This window comes from Amblyomma mixtum, chromosome 1 (assembly GCF_055824585.1).
Source record: "Amblyomma mixtum isolate Tamu chromosome 1, ASM5582458v1, whole genome shotgun sequence".
Taxonomy (NCBI): domain Eukaryota; kingdom Metazoa; phylum Arthropoda; class Arachnida; order Ixodida; family Ixodidae; genus Amblyomma; species Amblyomma mixtum.
In genome coordinates this window covers 317,361,022-317,385,151 of record NC_143012.1, presented here as the reverse complement: position 1 = coordinate 317,385,151, position 24,130 = coordinate 317,361,022, and the positions used below count along the sequence as shown (strand labels likewise).

The following is a 24,130-nucleotide window of genomic DNA, read 5'->3' as shown; positions in this document are numbered from 1 at the left end:
CTCACCAATCTATGTTCCTATCAGTGAGAATCATCAAGTACATAGTAGATTATGCTATCTTACTTGAGATTACACTTGTCATGTGGCAAGTCTGAATTGGTGCATGGACTGTATAGAATTCAAGTATTTCCGTGCTGCTATTTGCCTGCACAGCAGCGTACAGTGGGTAAATGTTTGCTCTCAACATCTACTTGTTCGCATCGTCTGAAACATTCTGCAGGCACACCAAACCTAAACCTCAGGCATTTGGGACTTGCAAGTTGTCTTTATTAAACTTCAAGGATTCTTCACACGGCGTTAATTTTCACATCTTCTCCACAGTCCTGATGCCAAGGATAAAAAAGCCCTTGGTCATAACGGCTGCTGTTGCCTCGCAAAGCAGCAGGCGTCCTTTGTTGATGTTGACGACTTCACCTGTGGAGCAAGCAAACTTCTAATGAAATATAAAGGGAGTGAAATGAATTTGCACTTCAAATGTACCAGCTGCAGCTACTATATGACTAAGTGCCCTGTGAAACCTCAGGTTCACCTGCTCGCACAGAAAACATCTTATAATAAAATAGCCATATATAAGGTCAACAAAGTCGCCTCTAGTTGGCTATGTACCTTCTCAGCAGTCTCAACATGGCTTCATGCAAACATATGCTAAGTTCACTTTGGTTTTCGTGTATTCCAGTACGGTGAAATCTTGTTAATTCAGATCATGGAACTAGGAGCATGGCCCCAGCCGATGCCCACGTAAGTCTATGGCGTTGAACGCTCGTTAATTTGGATATGGACAGGCTCGCACTGGTTAATTCGGGCAGAGGGTCTCATCGAGGTATGACCCGCACAGACAGCAGTTATCCAAACTGACCTAACCAAACCTAAATCACATGAAACAGTAATGCCCGTGCTTCTCAGGCGTGTGCGCTATGCCAGGCACGACAACAATCGGAAGTACCCCATGGCCACACATCCACGCAGCTTCGGTTTTTCTGTTCTTGACTTCATGCCATCCTGTGGCTGCCATCGGGCATGTGCATCGGCCAGTCGCACCGTTTCGGTCATTGCTTGGCACATCGCTGGTCTTTTATTTTGGGATGGTGTCACGCCGTTATTTCTAACGCCTACACATATTTCTCTCGCTTGCATCCACGTATTTCTTCCAGTATGCTGAAATGCACTGTCCACAGTCCGTGCAGTGAAGCATTCTCAAAACACAACTAGGCCGTTAATGAAGAGGCATCACTACTACTACGTCGCACAGCGAAAAGGGCCATGGAGGCCTTCATGATTTTGGAGCAATTCGACATGTCAGACTGTGTGCGCAAGGCAAAGCAGTTAACGAAAAATTGAAAAATCGTTGTCGGTAGGTTTTTATCTCAAATGTAGGCAACCAGCGTCCAGGAGTTCATTAAATACAATTAGTACTTTGATGCAAACGGTTTTCGGCAGTTTTTTTTTAGTGCCATTTGATAATTAGATCATTTTTTCCGATCCCTTGAAGGCTGAATTAACGAGATTGCGCTGTGCTTGTAGCTGACAGAACACTACCTCTATCCATTCCAGACTTTCACAACACGCAGGTGTGCATGACCAAAACCACCATCCTAGCATTAGCTAACCTACTGAATTTTTCCTTTGAGAGCATGACACTGGCGCGTGAGTTCTGGGCCCTCTGCTTAACACAGCATAACACGGGTTGGAGGGGCAGACTTCAGCAAATTACAGAAACAGCATGGAAAACAATTCACAGGTATACAAGCACAACAAATAATTACCATGCACAGTGAAACCTTATTGTAGCATAAAATAGTTCGATATAGCCGAAATTTGTAATCAAGCTGGAGAAGTGAAAATTGGTTGGCAAAGAAACGGCAACTGGGAGAGGCCTTTTCTGTGACTGTACCACTGTTGGGGGAACTGGAAGAGCAGCGGCAAACACCAGTTAGGTAGGCTTCCAGTACAGCACGTGGCACCATCAGGTCAAATGCCAGCTAGGGTTGCTTTCTCATTGCAGTGTCGCTGGTTCCGAGGCATTATCGAGAGGTACAAATGGCTGGCGACCACCTGGCTACTAGCTACTCTCGCCGCTATATTTTCTGTGCTGCTGTTAGCAAATGCAAGATAAAGCGTGAACCGTGGTGCAAACGCTTGCCAGTCACCAATGTAGTGAAGCAAAGCCTGCCGCCTGCCATCCAAGCGGGCACAGCTTGGTGCTTGGCAGTTTGATATATCCATTTTATGGCAAACCATTTTATGGAACAGTTCAATATAGCCCATAATTCTTAATATCCATGTTTGTTATAACAAGGTTAGACTGTATAACAGAACCTTACTCCACAAATTAACTCCACACTACATTTGCGTTCCTTGCTTTACTCACTTCATTCTTTATCCAGCGTTTGTAATGAAGTGCCTTCTGTGGTTCTAGCTAGCTCACTTAGCAGAAGAATCCCAAACCAGTTGGGATAGCACCAAACCAGTCACCAGTGAGTGATCAATTTCACCAGTGACTTCAATTTCATATTAAATTTATGGCACAACAGTACAAACAACTATACAGTCGAACCTCATTATAACGAAACAGTTTATAACGAAATAATGGATATAACGAAGGAATGATGGTTCCCCTTGGAAGCTCAGTCCACACTGGCTATAACGAAGTTACGGCTAAAGCGAAGTGATCGCCGGGCCCCTTCAACTTTGTTATAACGAGGTTCAACTGGTACATTCTTGCATTTGTATTCGGCAAATCAAAGTAGTAAGTAAGCAATCTTAGTAAGTGTGGCATGAGGCACAGTAAGCTACTGGGAGCAGCCCTTATGCTACAGCTGAGCTACAATGAGCAGGAAATGCACTAAGAGTTGCAATGCTAATGCTACACACGGCATGTACGCAGCACAAAACTGCACAAGACAAAACTTGCCTGTGGTGCGGTCTTTCTCAATGCAGTAGCAGTTGTCGTAGAACTCTGAGAAGGTCTGGGAGAGGTCGAAGAGGTACTCGCACAGTGGGTGAAGATACAGTTCTTCAAGCATGGTGGCCAACACCTCAGGGAAGCGCAGCAGTGCCTTGGCCAGCTTGCGCTCCTTGGGGTGCTCCACAGGCACGGCAACATTTTCTCTCAGCAGCGAATCGAGAGACAAGCCCACATTGCGTGCTATTGACCTGCACAGAATTACCGCAACTTATGTCAGGCAGCTCTAAAGAAAAGAGGAAGCGAATCTGACTGCAACTAATCGCCACACACATATTTCTTTGAACAATCTTTGAAGGTGTTGCAAGGTGTGGTGGAATGAAAGCGTACAAGCTACAACAGCTAGCAATTACTGTGGCAGTCTTGAGTTCTCAAGAGCACCACTCATTCATTGAGGTTGGCAGGCAATACTGCTAGTATTGCTAACCTGTGGTTTTGAAACAAGAATAATTAGACAATATAAAATTTGCAGTGATAAGAGATCGGTGGCGTAAGCTGGACCACTGCTTAAATTAAAAACAGAGCAGTCCTTTTAGCTGATGTGTGTATGTCCTTAAAACCCATGCGACACATGCAGAGGAATTAAAATTCCCACGCAACCAGCCATCCCATAGGACAAAGAAATTACAGTGATGTTACAGTTAAAGTAGTGCAATTTTGTAAAGGCCACCTGCGCACGAATCTCCTGCAAGCATGTCTGCTGAAACCTAAACAAAAATGTATATTTTTGAAGTGCAACATCAACAATAACATGGCGGTTAACAGTGGAGGCAATGAGCGCAAAGACCACTACTTGCCTTATCCTCGTCAGCGCGTACAAAAGATATGCAGCCGTGTTGCCCCTGTCATCAAGCATCTGGAAGAGGAAAACCAAACGCTCAGGTGGAAGAAAGAGGATAAAGATGTATCTACCATCATAATCATGCCATTAACATGTGCGCCACTACATGCACACATACATATCTCTCTACATATAGATGATGGGGACAAGGTAAATGCACCACCGCTCTCAATGCCCCCTTCTATCAGTGTATGTACAGTCGTGAACAAAAATTTACGGGATGCGAATTCGTGAAAAACGATTAATTTATTTGTAGTGACACAAGCCAGTTTGCCCAACGTTTATAGATACTTTTTTAGTTCCATAACTCCTCCTCTGAAAGCGGGCGCCGCTTGTACCCGGGCGTTGAGAGGGCGCTGCAGTCGAGGCTTGCGCGTCGCCGACGCGCGCGCGGCTCCTGTCCTGCAGTTACTACTTAGCCCGTGCTCGTGTTTTTCGTTGCCTTTTTTTGTCCATTTGTGTTCCTGTGCGCTCTGCGAACACGTGGTCCCCATCGTACACTCAGAACAACAGACGCTGCTGGCCGTGAAGCAGCTTTCGATCGAAGCGCGACGATGCCAACTTGCTTCGTGCCCGGCTGTACCTGTCAACGCGGCCCCTGCTGTTGCCACATTTGCGAAGTCCCACCTAGAAATTCCTTAAGCATTGTCTGATCACGTGCAAGGGATTGATTTCGCACAGATTGTGGAAAAGAACTCGTCGATACAGCTTCCGAGAAACTGGAGAATGGCGACCCTTGAGGAGGAGGCGGGAAAATACAAAGAGGTTGTCCTTTACGACGCCGGGATGAAGGAAGGTGTTTACACCATTCTGAAAAGTGTCGCATTTCGTGAGGACCTGACCTATGCTGTCCAAGCAAATGGAAGGCTGTTGGACAAGTGGGATACTGACATTCAGGTTTTTTCTGTGAAAGATGTAGAGGCAATTTTGCAGATCGTGCACACAAAGCAATTTTGCCGCGGTTGCTCTGACTTCGATGTTGTCAGCTGCAGCAGCATGGTCCAAAATGCTAGAAGTACGCTCTATCACAAAGACTGCGCTGCTTTGACAAGTGCAGACAAAGAAATATGTGCTATGTGCACCAGCTTGGCAGAATGTTTGAAGCGGAGGGCATCATCGACACGAACGAAGTAAAAGGTGCCTGTGGCAGTAAGTGTGCTGAGAAAGCGGCTGATCCGTGCCACTGCATCACGAGGACGAAAAGATGTACCATTCCGAAAAGATGTTTGCCTGTGTAAGCGCAGTAGAGGGCACTATAAAACAGGCTAGAAAGGACGAGTTGTTCGGCGACCTGTTTTGGAACGTGCTGGGTTCTCTTGTAAAAAAAAAAAGGCACGAATGGTGTTGGTTGACCACAGCATGCTGAGGTGTTCACAGCTCAATTAATTTACTTTTATTTAGTGACGCGCATGCACTTCTTTGCGCGAGCAAAGTGCTTGGAAAATAGCAGCGTCGTTAGAGCTCAAAGAAAGCGAAAGTAGGCGAAGCTTGTCTGACAAATTAGTTGACAGCAAATTTGTCAACAACGATGTTTAGTTGGTTTGCGAATAACATTTTTCTATTTAAATGCCAAGGGCCTTGAGTTACTCTTGCGTTTCGCCGACACCGGTACCGAACTCGCGGCTTTCGGGAAAGCAGCCGTAGCCACTGAGACAGCGGCGGGTTTTATTTGCACCAGTATTGCTGTAATAAAACGTAAAAGTAACTTTGCGCTAAGTGCGTAACACAACAGCCAGTCGCGAAAAACTGGTTCGGCGCATAATCCGAATCTATCGAAGTACCAAGGTTCATCTCACGAGAAGCAGAATCGAAGCATGCATTTCGTCATTGCCCGTACAAAACGGCCGCTCGTGACACTGCTCAGAATACCACTCTTAAGTTCGAAAACGCGCTAAGCACACATATGTTATGTAATACCTCCGGGCAAGAGGCGGAAACAAAAAACAGCAGTCGCGCAGCGATGATTCGAATGCGAGTGCTCGTGCAAAACGCTGCACGCTAGCAGACGACTCTCGCTCTCCCCGCTCAACCCGCGATTGCAGCGCCGCGGTGGCGGGGACGGCGACAGGCCGCCTGCTCCCTACGGGCGCTGCGAGGAGTTATGGAACTAAAAAAGTATCTATAAACGTTGAGTTTGCCTGGAACTAAGAGGGGAGCTGTACATTCCACCAACGGGAATGAATACCAGCTGGCTACGTAGTGACCCAATGCAGAAATAAATGTTTTTCCACAATTCGGCATCCGAAAACTTTTGTCCCCGACTATATACGGCCTCCTTTGTGCCGTCGCAAAGTCAGCCAACCCGTGATGGTCCATTGTCAGCACTCCAATGCACGTGACTGAGAAGGCGGCGACTCCCAGTGGCAGTAAAAGAAGGTTAAAAAAAAAGGATGTCTCTTGTTCCCACTCAGTCAACCCTGAAGATTGTCTATAAGACTTTGGTTGAAATGTCACACTTTTTTTTTCCCCCTCTCTAATTCGCCTGCCGAATAGGCAGATATTAAACGCACGAATTATTAAACGCACGAATTAACACCTTTAAGTACTCCTTTTTCCCCAGAACGATTACAGACTGGAATAATCTAACTAATGATGCAGTAACCCAAACTTCACTAAAAAGGTTTGAAAGCCACCTTTAACTTTTTTATAATGTCGTACCGCTACATTTCTTTGTTTCGTTTTTACTTTTTGAAATTGTTTCTTGATCTTAAATTGTTGATCAATTGTTCTTGATTGTTTGCTTGTTCCTGAGGTCGTTTTTGTTGTTTCCAGAATTTATGTATTGTGTGCCCACCCTGCGAAGGTCTTGTAAAAGATCGCAGTATCAATAAATAAATAAAATAATATCTGCCAAAAATTTCATGTTCCACTAACGCAGTCATATGTTCTTATTCATTCTTTCCAAGAGCCTCTTTCAGGTTGAACCACTCACCTGCGACATCAGTTAATACCACAGACATCAATCTTGCAAAGAACTCTACAAGACAACACAAGAAACTAGCTACTATAAAACACCAACTTCACGTCTACTGCTGAACACCTTTGCTTCATGCCCTTCCCTATCTTAAACCGGCTTAAATTTTTCGCTCTCAATGGTTAGTTCCTTTTTTTTTTTGCAGTTGTATTTTTGTTTGCATGTAATCTTGTAATTTCTTTTTTAATTTTCAATGTAAATTATGGTTACCTCTTCCCTAAGCTCATCCCCTTGCAATGCTTTATGTGAGCCTTGAGGGCACCCACAAAGACCCTCTCTACCAGTCCTACCTTTCTCAACCCACATTACAAGGCCAAAGTGTCACCATGCCATTTTCTACCGCTAAAATAAGCGAGCTGGCATGGTAGGCAATAGGCAAGGAATTAAGCCAAACGGTACTGTACATGCATGAAATGCGAAAGCTCTGCTCACCCGGTCAAATGAGAAGACATACTCATGGATGCGGTTGTGGGAGAGATCCGCATACTTGATGCAACCATACGCCACTGCTTCCTGGGCTCGTTTCAGCTCTTCTGGTGTCAGAACCTGGTGGACACGCATTATGATATGGTTCACAAATGTTCAACAGCAAACTTACTAAAAAAAAAAATATTCCTTGGAGGTCAGTGATACTAGTCCTTGAAGTCAATACAAGCACAGAGAAAAAGTACTGTGCTTGCTATAGTTGGGAATCATATTTTTGCTTCTGCTTTTTTAACTCATCATAAATAGTATACTATACACAAAGCCTGAGAGAACACATCACACCACAGGTAGTGCCAAACCAATAGCCTCCATAAGTCTCCTATAGTGCACCGGCAATGCAATGCACTACAACACTGCTCAGGGCATTTGCGTTTGCTAAGGACAGCTGTACGGTAGAAGCCGGAAGGTAGAACAATGATTTTAATGTACATGCATGAATGCTGTTTCTCTTTCTTTTTCTGCAAAATCCCAGAATATGCCCTTATGCCCTTTCTCATCAGTAAGTCTAATATAAGGAAGCAATTTAATTTTACCAGCCCTCCATGAATAGCACATGTTAGCTGTCCATACAGGCTAGTGCAAACAAAAGTTATAATGTATTATATTCATAGAATCTAATCAAACACCCACAAAACTTCTATTTGCCTCTTCGGCATTTACATACCACAAGTTAGATTCAGCAATAGCTTTGGGTCACACTGCAACTACTACAAGCTTAAGACTGCGCAACTTGCAAAAACCACACAGTTCACAGCAGTCTCTGCATCAGTAAGTTACAAAAATGAAAAAAGCATATTAAAAAAAATGACTGGAAAATGCTTCATAACTAGACCAGTTTAACTGAAGTGTTTAAAATATCCGAGTGGCAAAAATGAGACAAGGGAGTAAGTAGAGCTGCTATACTTCAACTCCACGAAATGTATTTTGATAGACACTTTCAAACCGTTCAGTTCACTGTTACCTTTTCCCGCTCCTTTTCATGCAGCTTTTGCAGCGAGCGCTGTAATCCCTCGTCGAGCAGGTCTGCCAACTTCACTGTATCTCCTGAGCGCGTCTTGAATTTTTTCCTGCACACAATATTGAACTGAATATTTATTTTTTCCAGTGAAATACAGGGATGGGCCTCGGACGAAAAGCTACGAGGGTAGCTTGAGAGTTGCCCGAAGCACAGTAGCCCGAAGCACAGTACGGCAGTTCAAAAAAAAAAAAAATAGAAGGCAGAGCAACACAGCATGTGCACATTCACAGGCAAACATATACACAAAGCACGATGTGACATAGTACAGTATGCATGCCATAAAATTCTCTGTCACACCAGCGACACATGATATAGTTTGCCCCCATATTCTACTGTACAAAAAAAAAAGCTCTATAAACAGGCAGAAAAAGAAAGATTGTTTACACACAATCACTTTGTGTAAATCACACACTTAACAAGAAAGGCATTAAAAGGATGTTAGAGGGCGATAAGTCCAGCTAGATCAAGTCTCATGTCCCACGACTGGGAATGTCATTTTTATCAAGAGAAGTGCGGGTTAGTCAGGAAATTGCGTAAAATGAAAGGGTGTAGCAGAAGCCCTCGAGAAATTCAGGTAACTGTGCCCGGTCTAGTGAATTCGTCGCCAACCATGACTGGCTCATTGCTTTCACAAGCAATACTATTTCAACAGAGACTGGAAGTGCTGTGAGCGTTTTCAACCTTGCAGCACTATAGAGCACGGTGGTTGCAACACATGAATGCCATCACTCACTTGTCCTCGCCCAGCACAACACCGAAGCAGCAGTGGTCTAGCCGCACCTTGGAAGTATCCACGTAGCCTGCTTTTTGCCCACAAGCAAAGACAGTGTTGAAATGTTGCGCCTGAAACCATAGAGTGCAAAAATAATTTCCTTACTAAAAGAGTACACGCACCAATAAACAGTAACAGTATAAGTACATTACTTTGATCATTGTACAGTGTGCTAACATACCACTACATCAACCGCCACAACACTGTTCAAATTATACAGTGAAAACAACTGTACCTCAACCAATGTGACACAGTTTGATGGTTTTGTAAGGCACACCCTCACAAAGAAAAGTCACATGCTCAACAACGATCTGACAGTAGCAAAGACCTACTCAAGTTCACATGCATGTGATTGTGTTGCTTACATGTGTGATGCTGGATCTGCCATCAGAAGAGAAAACAAACATCACGGTAATGCTAGCAACCCGTCCTAAAGTGTACACCATACTTTCTCAGATTTCAATGTTTCCCGCTCAAAAAACTGGCCCTAAAAAGAATGTTCGCACTAGAACACAAGACCACCTCACTAAGTCAATGCCCACAAATTTGCCAAGCAGTCATTTCTTTTAAGAAGTGCTGCCTGACAAACCGCCTTGACAGAACTGAACAAGGCTATGTGTGCTGCTAAGGACAACAGCTCTGGTGACAGCACTTTTCAGTCACAAAAAGAAGTGTGATGGCAGCGAGCTATTGTGCGGCAAACAGAATCCATCTTTTCTCTTATTTTATATTCCTCACATTAATTTAGAGCTGAATTTACCAAAACAAATTAGCATTCCTTGTGCAGGATATATAACACCTAAAATTTATTTCAAGCAAACATGCTACTGTCATCTATCTTGGATCATCATCAGTGAAAAAAAAGAGGGTGAGATTCAGATATGTTAGTACTACACCAAACACAAGCAGGCATATGCACGCATCTATATATTCAATGACTCACCTGACCAGCGTCAACAACGTATACAATCCAATCAGCTTTCTCCTGCTGCACCCGATGCCTGAGTGCAGCCATGTCAGACGTGTCATATGTGTAGCCACCATCACTCTTTACAACCGTCAGTGGCACCGACATCCCGTCTGCAAACATTACTTTGCGACCTTCATCTTCCTCCAAAAACCCTGCATAGAAATCATGGCAAAGCATGACTCACACTCCCTTCTCTGCGACAAAGTGGTTACCGTCTTGGTCTTTTTGCCTTCTCCAAGGGCAAAGCAGTGACAACAAAAGCTGTACTAACAAACCAAGCCCAGCCAAATCATATACTAATCGTGAATGGCACCTGGCTCTAGAGCATGAATTCCCCAGCCAAAATGTCTCTTGTAGCCCATGCTCATGTGGGCAATACTTCTTTCGTGAGCAGTTGAACGATAGGACTTTTAGTTAAGACAGCGGCATTGTTTGGTACAGGGAAGGCCCCCTCTGTAGCCAGTGCTGTAAGAACACATCCTAGTATGGGTATGCTGCATTCTCTGCCCTGCCCTAGCAGCACAAGGCAGAATCTCAGTCTGGCTAAGATGACTGGCTTCCGATGCAGAAAAAAAACAGACACGCTAGTGGTCACCAGTTCAAGGAGGACATAACAGCGGCTGGAATTTCTTTGGAGGAGAAATTCTAGAGGCCCGTGTACTGTGCGATGTCAGTGCACATTAAAGAACCCCAGGTGGTCGAAATTTCCGGAGCCCTCCACTACGGCGTCTCTCATAGCCTTAGTCGCTTTGGGACGTTAACCCTTTCGCTGTCACGGACGTACCGGTACGTTTTCGCGCTTCCCCTCCCACAGTGTCACTGACGTACCGGTACGTTCTCTATCGTGCGTTCAAAATTTCGCGCTTGAGCGCAAAGCTGACTCTTGCACTAGCCGCGCCATCTGTTGAATCTTTCTACAAGTTCGTATTTTCGCTCCTTACTGTTTTGGTACGTGTATTGAAGAGTACGGAGCGACTGCCATCCCAGCCCTCTCTCTTTGCTGAGTGGCGCGGTCGCTTCGCGTTCGCGGGATCATGACGCGCGCGCTTGTGGTTATGGGTCCAAGGGTTGTTCTGCCATCTGCCGCTGTTTTGCAGGTTTTTATTTTTCTTCTGTCGGCGTGTGAGCTACGGCGCTTCAAGTTCAAGGGCGCGCCGTTGCCACTCCGAAAGTCAAAGAAACCGACACATGACTCGATAGCTGCTTTCGCTCTCTCGTCGCACCCTCGCTTGCGGCTGGCAGCAGCAAACGTAAAGCTCCTCTAACTTTGTTTTAGCCTTTTTCCATCTCCCTCTCTCATCTTTATTAGACAGCGTCCCATTTCTCTCCGTTTTGCGGGCCACTGAAAGCACACCCCCGCTGCGCGCCGTTACTTTCGGATATGGCTGATCGCGCGGGACCTTCCTCTGCGCATTGAAGCGGTGGCTCTTCCGATTCTGAATACGAGCCGAGCTCGGATTCGGACTCGGACAGCGTCTCATCCGAGGAAGAGGCGAGTTCCGCATCGTCAGATTTTGATGTTGAAACAGCGGGACCATCTTCCCGGAAGCGTGTGACACTGGGGGTGCGTCACGGGCAGAAACACCCGACAGCGAAAGGGTTAAACCCCATAAACCAACCAAACCAACCAGAAAAAACAAAAACACATATTCGAAACACTATCAAAATTTTGAAAAAAAAAAAATTCAGATTTTAGGTAAGCTTCCCCCTAAAACATTCACATACACACACACCTTCCACTATCTAGGAACGGCAGCAGTTACCGTATTTACTTGCGTAATTTGCACCCACGAGTAATTTGGCAACCCCCAATTTATTGCCTGGATTTATAAAAAGAATATTTATTTTACTCTCACATTTTGTGCTCCCTGCTGCACAAGCGTGCATGCGGGTGCACGTAGAGCAGGTTGCAGAAGGTCGGTGTGGCCACGTCGTGAAGGTGGGTGAGTAGTGTTAAAAAAAGTCAGTAATTCATTTGTAAATTGGTTCCAATAAAGACAAGTCAATTGCGCATCATTTACCCAGTTAGGACACACCAGTGGTCGCTTTCCCATACGAGCGGCGGCGACATCAAACTTCCAGTCACCTACGGAGCATGCGTCGCGCCAGAATCCGAAACTACTAAACCGTTAGCTGTTCTATTTGCTGATGCTCACCTGGGCCACATGTGAGGGCGCCGCTTTATAGCCTTGCATCTCCATTTGCCTCGGACTACTGGCTTTGAGACTATCATTCCGCGTTTATTGTTCTGAGTTGCGCACGCACTCAGATGCGTCACGCCATCACACTGGGAACTATATAACGTGGGTCTGGGCTGGCGGAGGGGGAGGGGGGGGGGGGGGGCATGCGTCGATTTATATTTGGAGAGTCAACTTTGGGCGCGGCTAGCAGGGTCGACTTATAAGTGGCAATATATTGCATACATTGCATGCTATGTCCTCTGCAAAGTTTTTAGGACGTCATTGCGAAATCTCCATCTCCACTTAATTTGTGCACTCCCTTTTTTGAAGCATTAATTTTAGGAAAAGAAGTATGCAAATTATGCGAGGCAATACGACATGCATCTGTATATATAGTATTTTAATCTCTGACTGCACAGCTCCCAAAACTCCTCACCTCGCTCTGTGAGGTCCTTGACAACTTCTCCCATCATGTCTTGGTAGAAGGACTCCCCTCTCTCGATTAGCGTTGTATCCAGGCGTTCATAAGTGGCTTGGAATTCTGGAAAAACAGAAAGCCATTCGTTTGCTTGAACCAGCCATAAATCAGAGGTCCAAGGCAGATCCATTACTGATATGTTCTAACTGGACAGCGAATGTAATAGTATGAAAATGATATTATAACATTAATGATGAATGTAATCTTGACATTACTACAGTAATGACATCAATTTCCACGAGGCCTTGCTGTCGAAGGCCTCGCGGAAATTAATTACATTTTAATTTTAATGTGAGGTTATTGTGTGATTCGGAACTGGTACCTAGATGACGCGTGCCGGCGTTCTGTGCAAGCCGAGAGAGACGCGAGCCGGCGTTCTGTGCGAGGCGAGTGAGACGCGGGCCGGCGTTCTGTGCGAGCCGCGTGAGACGCGTGCCGGCGTTTCGTGTGGACGCGCCAAATGACGTCAAGCAGTGGCTCTACATAAGCGAGCGCCTGCATGAGCGCCGTGGCAGAACCCATCTCAGCTGTTGCCCAATAAAGTACTACGCAGTGTTCTTATCGCTTCTTACTTGCCGGGACCCGCGAACACCACACTAGATTACAGTTTTTATGACACTGCGACTAGATGTGAAGTATCTTCAATGCGAATTTCAATGCGAAGCACGCTAAGCCTAGCAACATCTGGCAAACAGCGCACAACTACGACATATTATTCACTGGCACCCAAGCCACACAGGCAGTGCATAGCGCATCATAGCAAGGAAGTGCACCGTTGGCATGAGTGCGCCCCATTCTGGTTTTTCTGCATCAGGAGATAGTTATGATGGCATTGTGTCCTTTGTGCTGCATATTCCAAGCCCACAAGACAAGTTAGTAGCACTGAGATACTGCGTGCTTGCATTTTCAGGCAATGTCCGGAGTACGGCACGATGTATCCATGTAGTACTGAGTGTCACAGGCTGTTGTCATCTATTGGCCCCAAGTGAAACATACCGTGCGGGCAAAATTATACACACACAAAACAATTCTTCCTGCTAACATTTTTTTCTTCTTTCCGAATTATCAGCTTCCAATTTGGTGGCTGCAGCCCACCCCTCCAAGTCGTCATACGTGTGTGATACAGCAAGACACCTGAGAATTTTGACTACCAACTACTGCATTTACTCACGTAATGAACCCGCTCCTCACTTTTGTCAGTTGAGAAATCTTTTTTTAACGTTTGCTTTTCTTAGCAAGCTCTTCGGTTTCACACCGAAGAGGTTTCATAGCATCTTGGCAGCGCGCCAAGATGCTGCACGCCGATTACACCACAGCATGTTTATCTTTCGAAGAGAGCTACAGCCTGGGTGGCGCGATTCTTTGGCAAACTTGGCAGAGCACCAAGACATTATGCACCTTTGACAGGAGCACTAGCACCAGCAATTTGCTCAACACGGCTGTGCCAGTGCGTGCTGTAAAAAAAAGGTGTTAGTGATCACTTAACATTTTTACCTTTCCTCGAGACATCGCAGATCAGTTTCCATGCTGAGATCATGTCTGGGTCATGTGATTGTAACTTAACAACACATGCATAGGCACGCTTCTTGAATTCTTCATCCGAGTCGAACCGCACCTTGGATTCCTGCACATAACAGTATGCAGATGGTAAATAGCAGACCATCAGCACCTTCACCAACATTATTAGTGTGCTTAATCCAACTTGCAACTAGTCGTCGGCACACCCAGGCCCAGATTTAAGCTTCAAAATAATTCAAGCTTATGGAATGATGTAGAGACAGCCAAATAAAAATGTGTGCATAGCTCATTGAGCCATTTGTGCAATGTTACCAGAATCATTACCTTCGACCAACAGCACCAAAAATACACCTTTAACCCAGACAAGCACTGGTATGTAAAGTACAGCATATGTCAAAAATACATATACAGGCCATAGTGCTACTGCAGAGTCACATGGTGGAGCTCTCGCAAACTATGAGCTCTCTGGCAGTGAGGGCCCCTCACCTTCAAAAGAAGTGCTGGTGGTGCAGATCAAGATGTCTTGCATGGCTGAGAAGCAAACTGGCCTGTATATTTCTGACACAGGCTGTATATTTTGAATGTTATTCAGCACAAGTCTTCTGGGTTTCGCACGTCTACTGGGTCGAACTTCATTAAAGCCCTACCACATTTTTAAACACTTTTCCCCAGTACCACAGCAGGACTGCCAAGTCGCATTTCAGCCACCAACCTTTCAATCCACATCGCCCGTAATCCATTAAGTCCTACGGGGTCTGGCTAGAGGAAGGTTCTTGTTGGTCAATGCCTACGCCACATTCGGTAAGTTGACTAACTGCGCAGTACACCATCAGGTGCAGTGTTGTCTGCTACAGAGCCTTTTAAACTCTTATAACAGAACTGGCTCTCTATGAAGCGTAAAACTTTGTCATGGTTACTTTTATGATGTAAGCAACATATTAAGAGCCAAAGCAAAATTTCATACCAGTTGGCTTTTAATTTGCTCTCCCACCCACCAAACAGCATTCCACCTACTACACCGACACATCCAAACATCACCTTGTAGAAGGCCTGTAGGTCCCCAATTGGCGGCGAGTGTACGAGGTAGTCGGGGAAGCGGTCTTGCAGGTGTGCTATCAGCATGCCAAACTGTGTGCCCCAGTCTCCAACATGGTTCAGCCGCAATACGTCATGGCCCACAAACTCCAGTAGCCGGCAGATGCTCTCACCAATTATGGTCGACCTGCAAGTAAAAGAAACCAAAGGGTGAAAGCTTACCCTTCATCAAAGATTGACAAACGTGCTCAAAAGACAGTGAACTATCAGAAAGGCTGAATGTCGGACATTCAAGACTCATTTTCTTGGGCAGACACAAACTCCAGCTCGTGTTCTCTGGGATATGTATAGTCTCTGAGACGATGCTTAAATATGCCCCACACAACTAGGTACTACCCAATATGTACACCTTCCAGAGCAATTTGTGAGCTACATCTTAAAGTAAAAACAGGCTTAGGACAAAATAGTAAGCTCTAATTCCCTGCCAACTTTTCCTATCATCCTGCAACTGTTACTTTGTTCTTTTTCTGAAAATGTCTACTTTAAGCTCCAATTTGCCTACCCATGGATCTTAAGCAGCAATAACCCGTATGCCATCCAAGTGATGGCTCAGAAGGCCATCAAATCTAGGAAGGAATGTGAGTATGCATGAACGCCATATCTAACACAGTAAACCTCGCTGAGGGTGTCATGCTACACTAGTAAAAAGAAAATAAACAAAATTGCAGAAAAAACATGAAAAAGCTTCTCTCTGAAGCAGCTCATGCCATAAGAGCAAAATGAGAGCATGCAATATTTACAAGCAAAGCTTTAGAATCTGACACACAGTTATGGCAAAATAGCTGCATAAAAATAGATGACAAGACAAAAAAATGGTACAGTTAAAACTTTCCTGAAATTCTATTCACTGATCATTTCATTAGAGCTAGCAGTTCACTCCATCCTCTCCTTCAATTCACATTGGGCAATCATGCTTACTTCATTGCATCAAGTATGTCATCAAACAGGGCTACATTAAATCAAAGCTTAGCAGTATTTCATGTTTCTAATCTACTATGCGTCACTGCATACTGGCACTACTTGCCATAAGCACCCCACCTGAGGTGGCCCACGTGCATCTGCTTTGCAATGTTGGGGGACGAGAAGTCGACGATCACTTGCTTCTTAGGCCCTGCCTGGGGCGGTGGCAGGACCCCTTCCGTGAGGATGCGGTGCACAGACGACGCCACATAGGCTGGATTCAGCGTCACATTGATGAAGCCAGGCCCAGCCAACGATGTCTCGCCAATCACTTCACTTGCAGGAAGCTCTGCTAGGATGCGCTTGGCCACTTCAATGGGTGGCGTGGGCTTCCCTGCCTTCTTCAGTGCCTACAGCAGCAAATGAGTTACATTTCCAGTCACTATTTTCCACTGAAAACTTTTCACAGCAGCAGTTCTGCTATTCAAGGCCACTGCATTTCACTCTAATCACCATACTTGATTTTAATTGGTCAAAGAAGACAAACAGGATGAACAAGTGTATCCCTCGACAAGTGTACAGACGCTTTACACTGCACAAAGTTTATAGAGATATAAGGCTCCACCATGATGGCTGAGAGGCATGCAAGTGGACAAGGAGAAATTGTGACGCAAAAGAGGCGCAAACAATTTCAATCTATTATTCGAAACCTGACTAAACATTTCACTTAAGCATAACAAGTGCAATTTTTTTCCCACCATTAATGCCTGCACGAACAGTTCATGTTCCGCAAAAAGTCAGCACAAGTGCACATAAATAAAACAACAAGCAATATTTGGGACGAACTAATGCACACACAATGGTTAGAGAGTTTTCTCCAAATGCGCAGCTAAATATTCACATACAATACATCACGCCTTGTGTGTCCGCACTTGCTACCACCCAAGATTTAGTTATAATTCATAATTAAAACTGCCTTTATCTATACGCTGCTAAATATAATATTCTGGATCAAATAGCACTAAAAAAAGCACGACAGCCGTCCAGAACAATCTTGTACATAGTACACCAATTTATGCCAAATAATGGTAAACTGAAACAACCGAGCTACACTTTATCCAGGAGCTATTTTGCAAAAATAGTAGAAATAAGCTTGCTACAGTGTATGCGGCAGCACAAAAGGTGCGATACGAACATGTCAAATGAGATGCAAAATGCTAACAAGTGAATGGAAAACAACACAAGCTAGGCTCATGTCACATACAAAACAGATGTCTGCCCTTTACTGCCTGCAGAAGCTGCTCTAGCTTTGTTTTTTGAAAAAAAAAATAGAACTAATTTACCCTTAACGGTGGCGAACACCCACCTGTGACAGCGGCATCGCAGCATTGCACTGGTAATCGCCAAACTTCTCATTGCTGCTCGGCAGCACAGGCACAACGGGGTCTTCGATATCGGGGAAGGCAGTTCGGACAGCGTGAACAAACAGCTTCAGCAAGGTGTCCCGGGGACTTTCCATAAACTTTCGTCCTTTGGCCTCCTCCTCTTCAACGCTCTGCAGAAGCACGTCAGGGTAACGCATCCTCCCGCAACACGGTGCGGCCACCATGATTACATCTTGTCTGCTTCTCTTTGGTGCAGACAGCGTGACAGCACTTTCTTGTACCGTCGCTGCCTGTACAAATTTAATATACAATAAGGCAGAAAGTGGCCGCAACGCTGGAAATATAAGCACTGCAAGAATTCCTGACAGCTTCTCATTCTTAGAATCATCGCACCACCGAGATCGAGTTTCAGTACCGAATGGCCGCGCAAACAGCCTAGCATACAGCGTGAAAGAGCAATTAGCTTTGCTAAGCTGCTCTTTTGCAACACATGCTAAGCTGGGAATATCACAAGCAACGTCTTGAAAAACCGACGGCTTCCCATGAAAGAAGCGAAACCACAGACGCCTATACCCCGCAGCGTGAAAGCTTAGTAACTTACCCTCTTGAGTATTTGCAGCCTGTACTTGAGCTTGGCATTTTCAGCTCGAAGGGCGGCCAATTCAGGAGAGGCAGAGATGTCATCGACGAGACCGTCAGCATCCTGAAGTTTCTTTATCTCGAGCGCGATTGCCTCTGCCTCGGCTTCCTGCGTGAAGTTTTCGGGCTTATAAATTGCAACCACTAGACTGCGATTTTCTGCTTTTTTTCACTGAAGGTTCGGCTCATAATTCGCAAGTTTACCCCGCTTTTAACCATACTTTGCGCACGTAACCAACAAAACAAACACCATGTCCGATCACCGGCAGGCACCGATAAAAGTAAGTAAATCACCAAAGTGCAGACAGATAGGCTAGAATGAGTACTGAAGAACTGAATAACGTTCAGAGGTCGGCAAAAGTGGCGTAACTGAAAGAAAATAGTAAAAACGTACAGCTTTTTCCACGTGCTTCGAGTACTTGTCCAACTCGGCAGGTTCCATGTTGGATTGAAAAAAAAACAATCCGCTGGCTGGCTGTGGCTTCTATCTTGCTTCTACTAAAAGCAAAAATCTAAAAAGCTAAAGTAGCTTTGAAGACATTTTGTATTATTTACAACCTAAAATGTCTAAAAATAAATTATTTGGTTTCATTTTAATTTTTATTTAATGAAAATTGCAAGAAAATTTTTGATACTGTGAAATTGTGACAATCCGATAATCCGGATTCGATTAGGCCGAAGTCATGCACGTGTGCGGTGTGCGCCGTAAACCATAGAGTTTCTTACTATTACGAAACTCTATGCCGTAAACAAACATGGTTGGGTATTTGAAAGTCGTAAGTATCTTTCCGCACTTCCACATTTGTTTGGCATTCCAAATGCTGTTAATGTCATTGAAAATATAAAAGCTATAACCGTTGTCTATATCTGAATGAGCATTGCCCGTCTACTGGTAGAACTTGAGCTTCATTCGCTGGTGTTGCGTGGCCGGCGTGTGAGTCGCGATTTTGTTGACACAGTGTCGTTCTCTCTCATCAGCTGGTGATATTTCTCTTCGTGATAATATAATTTCGTTTGTTTAACGGCCTACTTCACCTGCCACTTTTTACTGGGCAATTTTCGCTCAAATTAATAGATCAACTTTCACGAATTTTGCTTGCAAGTTTGCCATACCGGAACAACGTCGAAATAATGGCTCTCGCCAGTCACATCAGTTGTTTGAACTGGAGTAATCTGCTGGTCAGAAGACACCATGGCCAACTTTTTCTAGCGTAACGCGAGGCACATGTCACGCGTGTTTGTGTTTTGTGTGGGTTTAATTTTTTATAGTTGTATGAAGTGCACCAGACCGGGTGACATCAGAGAGTTGTGAAACCATGAGGTCTTAGTACTGTCACGGGTACTGTAATGTTTTCCATTGCAGATCAAGTCGCCGGAGGAAAACGAAAAATGCCGGACATTTCTTCTGGATGACCAGGATCATACGCTGGGAAATGCACTTCGTTACATGATAATGAAAAAGTAAGTGCCTTTCATTTTTGTCCCTCGCACGTCCCTGTTCCCCAGCTTAATAAAGGCACGCCTCTTTCAGTCCTCAAGTGAAGTTCTGTGGTTATGCCATCCCACATCCCTCCGAGCGGAAGGTGCACCTCCGGATAGAAACCTATGGTGTGTGTTTTATATTTTCTCTCACTTTCAGCATGTTTGTGATCTGTGGGTTAAAGAACTTTAGACGCCAGTGGTTTTTTTTTTTTTTTGCGTGTTGAATTAAATATGAATTTATTCCTTATGCTGCTTTAGTTTCATCAAAGGAAGGATGCCCGTGACATGTAGTTGAGTGTTTATGTCACATGAGGCTTGATAAAAACTGCTGATATGTTGTTCATTGTCAGTCCAACTCTTGAAGCAGGCTAGCTTAAGTGTTGTAGTGAACTAAACCTACGTGTCAGCGATTATACTGCAGTCTTTTTTATGACTCAAATTGCCTAAACACTAACTACACAGCCATATCATTCGGTTGATGAAACCGGACTGGCATAAAGAAGAAATCCAATTCTAAATTATTTAGCGTTCATAGGCAAATACGACACCGATGATTCTAATGTCTAACATATCGTTTGAAAGAACTAAACACGCTAGTAAAATTAGGTGTCTTTAGTCCCTTAAAGTGCTTCGGCATTTATTCTAAGCTACTTTTGTTACTAAACCAGATACAACAGCGGTAGAGGCACTGAAGAAAGGCTTGCAAGACCTTCACGAGATGAGTGAACACATCTTGAAGGTTTTTGAGGTACGTGCAAAAGTTTGCTATTGCTTATTAACCTTACTCTGCTATGAGACGTAGCTTATTTGTTAAGGCTGTTCACTCTTCTTTTTTTTTTTTTCAGAAAACTGCAGAGAAGCACAAGTCCGCACATCCAATGGAAGTAGATTGAAGATTTATCGATTTTGCCTTTGGAAACTTGTGTTCTTGCTGCTCTACATTATGAACAACATGCATTGCCCGTCATGCTTCAGGATGTGTCTGTCTACCGATTTCCATTGACACCCAACGGCTAGCGAATCCCTGGAAACTTGCATTGTCTTAATCCTAAACTTCATTTTGAAGTTCCTGAAGCCATTTACAGCCAAATGTTTTGTAAATAATGCCAGTCTTGTTTTATAAAAATTCAAGATGTCGGTATACCTCTCTGTTTCTTGGGGGATTTGAACAGTCGCCTCGCTGTGAGGTACACATGGATCTGGCTGGTGCGTATTCTAAACCTCAGGGCACTGGAATGGTGCCAGCACCTGTTTTATACTTTGTCTAAAGCATCTGGAGTGCGAAGAGGGCCCCACCCCGCGTGGTTTGGCAATAGTTTTGGCAACACGCGAAGCACCTGTTTTATACTTTGTCTAAAGCATCTGGAGTGCGAAGAGGGCCCCACCCCGCGTGGTTTGGCAATAGTTTTGGCAACACGCGAAGCACCTGTTTTATACTTTGTCTAAAGCATCTGGAGTGCGAAGAGGGCCCCACCCCGCGTGGTTTGGCAATAGTTTTGGCAACACGCGAAGCACCTGTTTTATACTTTGTCTAAAGCATCTGGAGTGCGAAGAGGGCCCCACCCCACGTGGTTTGGCAATAGTTTTGGCAACACGCGAAGCACCTGTTTTATACTTTGTCTAAAGCATCTGGAGTGCGAAGAGGGCCCCACCCCGCGTGGTTTGGCAATAGTTTTGGCAACACGCGAAGCACCTGTTTTATACTTTGTCTAAAGCATCTGGAGTGCGAAGAGGGCCCCACCCCGCGTGGTTTGGCAATGGTTTTGGCAACACGCGAAGCGCCCGTTTTATGCTTTGCCTAAAGCGTCTGGAGTGCGAAGAGGGCCCCACCCCGCATTGCCAATGGTTTTGGTAACATGCGAAGTGGCTCGGGAACTTCAGAGAAACTGCACGAAAGGCTGGATGGCAGACGGGTTTTTGTTGAAACCAGAACAAGTGTTTGCTTCAATATAGCACTGACATTTAGTTGCTATGGATTGATTTGTTCACCTGAAATCGCATTGTTCTTGCATCGCATATTTTGTAGCACTCAGCTGGTACGCCATATGACTGGTGGACAAGGCGTGTTGTCTGGCAAAATAGCCTAATACATGAATATGTTTGTCAAGAATACTTTGAAGCTGTGGTTGGTATTTGTCTTAACACAGTAAGACATAATTAATTCGTTTTGCTGCCTTCGCTTGAGTGGTAGAGTGACATATTTTGTCTGGATGCACTGATGTATCCAGAATCCCGAAACAATTGGCAAAACAAAACTTGTACAACAGGCTGGCGACGAACTGGACGCTTAATTTGTTTTCCAATTAAAGTTGCTTACTACAACTACTTCAGTATGCACCATGGATCGTACGCACCATGGATTGGACTTCTTTGGGCTACTTTTCGAGTATGGGGGTAGGTTGCAAGAAAAGAAGTGGCGCCAATACTGCAAAACGCCTTGTCAACTAAGGAAGGGATAAATTCATGCTCTTTGAATTTAAGAACTAGCCACGGCTGGCTGCTGCCTGCTGGGAAGAGAGGAGAGGGGACATCAATTTACTACGAATCATTGCTGCGTAAACTTGAGAATGAATGAGACGCCCCACTTCTACCTACTTTCTGGCACTGTGGCATTAAAGATTCCCTAGAACTGCTGCTGCCGAGAAAAGTCCCCGCTTGGACCAAGCTCATAATAACAAATAGAAGCTACAGAAACTAGCTAAATATGTTTATGGGCGTGAGGTCGTGTTAATGACTTCAAGGCTTGTTCGATAATAGCCTGCCATGGCTTGAAACAGTTACGAGCTTGTCGCGCCACCATTCAAGGCTACTGCACATTGCGGAGTGCCTGCAACCATTTTGAAGCCCTTTCACTGTGCTAAGGTGGCTAACTTGGCTGCTGTGTTGTCTTCGACGTCAGCTAGGGGTTGCACGACTGGCAGGTGGATTTATAGCACTTTAAGGGGAATTGTATTCTCAAGTTACTGAATACAATGAGTTCGGCTCCAGATGCTAGCTGTAGCTTCCACCGTACAACAATGGACAGGGTGATCATTCACGCAAAAATGACAGCCTGGGAAAATAAGCAATTGGAAACCTCTGCGCACTGAGTCACGGAAGCATGATGTGTGTGTTTCTGCCAGTGCCATAGACGTATTCAACTCCCAAGTGAAAGAAAATCCACCGAAATAATGCAGATTTCATGATTCCATAAAGCCAGCTGTGTATGCGCGCGCTTTACGGAAACAGCCAAGTGGCCGTCGTGGTTGTGCTTAACAGCGCTGTCTTTGCGGCAGCCCACTTGATGTCTTGAATGGCATTAAATCTGCTAGCCGCACCTTTCCGTCGTGGTTCAATTAGAGAACCGGAGGCATCACTGGTTGCAGAGGGTGCGTTGCAGATGGCACTGAGTGCAGCGCCGAGACGGTGAAACTTTGCTCCCCTAATGGAACAACGCGCACGCCTATGCCAATAGTACATATAGCCGAGGATCAATGCAAAAAAAGTTGGAGGGGTCATTTAAAGGGGCTCTAATGAAGTTGCGGTATGCTGTGATGTTACAGGACGCCTTTTCACGAATACCATCCAGCAAGATTTTATTTTATGCTCTTTGTAGAAGCTGAGTTTAGTTAAAATTTAGGCGTTTTCGCGCCTTTCCCTCTCCCCTCGTCACTTTTTGCACGCTGAAATGTCGGCGCGCTCCCACGCCAGCCCCAGAGCCGTGGATGCAGCTTCCTGACCTGCCGGAGCTACGCCGCTTATTGTCCGCAGCCATGTAGCTGCCTAACGTCTGAGAAACTATAACCAGTAGCCATCTCTGAACTGTTATACCTAGGAGCGGTGTGACGGAGGAGGGTGCCGGCATGAAAAAGTCACCGGAAAAGGCTCGCCAACTTTCGCGTTAAATATTGGTTATATTGAGGCTATGCGCGCCGTAACATATTTGCCTCGTTTAACACCCATATCCGTGCTTCAGGAGTTCGCATCGACCACATCGACCAGCGGGTGGCAAACAGAGCTCGCAAACAGTCTCTACAACTTCATCGTTTAAAGACTCTCCTTCCGTGGTCGTACCGTCAGCTCACATACAATCGCCCCACTGTTTCCCCGTCGGCATCAACCGCGTATCTGCCTGAAGGGTGCATATTGTACACCGATGCATCACATACTGCAGAACGGGGAGTTAGTGCTGTATATAGTCCCTCCCATCCGCAGCTCAACTCTCGTGCGACGTACACCGCGGATACATGCACCCCCCTGGCTATGGAACTTCAAGCCATTTAGAATGTCATTGCTTCCCTTCCGCTCGTTGCCACATTCAGTTCATCTTTACACCGACTCCCTCGCCGCCCTTAAACAGCTTAAGGCTGTTCGACGCACATTCCAGATTACGCAATCAATTCATCTGCTCTGCGCAAAGTATCCATGTCCTGTACGCGTACACTGGATTC

At 45.1% G+C, this 24,130-nt stretch overlaps 2 protein-coding genes across 2 annotated transcripts; one reads left to right on the top strand and one right to left on the bottom strand.

The window, feature by feature from the left end:
• Positions 1-245: 245 nt before the first annotated feature.
• On the bottom strand, positions 246-18,740 carry ArgRS (arginine--tRNA ligase-like protein). Its single transcript, XM_089567098.1, has 14 exons — positions 18,613-18,740; positions 18,181-18,327; positions 17,561-17,749; positions 16,333-16,604; positions 15,238-15,421; positions 14,176-14,305; positions 12,640-12,744; positions 9,997-10,175; positions 9,015-9,124; positions 8,225-8,330; positions 7,210-7,323; positions 3,760-3,818; positions 2,912-3,153; positions 246-414 (listed from the first exon to the last, which is right to left on the bottom strand). The coding sequence occupies exons 1-14, from the start codon at positions 18,658-18,660 to the stop codon at positions 305-307; spliced, it is 1,995 nt and encodes a 664-aa protein (XP_089423224.1). The 5' UTR covers positions 18,661-18,740; the 3' UTR covers positions 246-304.
• A 152-nt stretch (positions 18,741-18,892) lies between these two features.
• On the top strand, positions 18,893-20,841 carry Polr1D (RNA polymerases I and III subunit AC2 l(2)37Cg). Its single transcript, XM_089586749.1, has 5 exons — positions 18,893-18,994; positions 19,582-19,679; positions 19,750-19,826; positions 20,369-20,448; positions 20,546-20,841. Exons 1-5 carry the CDS (start codon positions 18,974-18,976, stop codon positions 20,591-20,593), a joined length of 324 nt encoding a protein of 107 aa, XP_089442875.1. The 5' UTR covers positions 18,893-18,973; the 3' UTR covers positions 20,594-20,841.
• Positions 20,842-24,130: the final 3,289 nt, after the last annotated feature.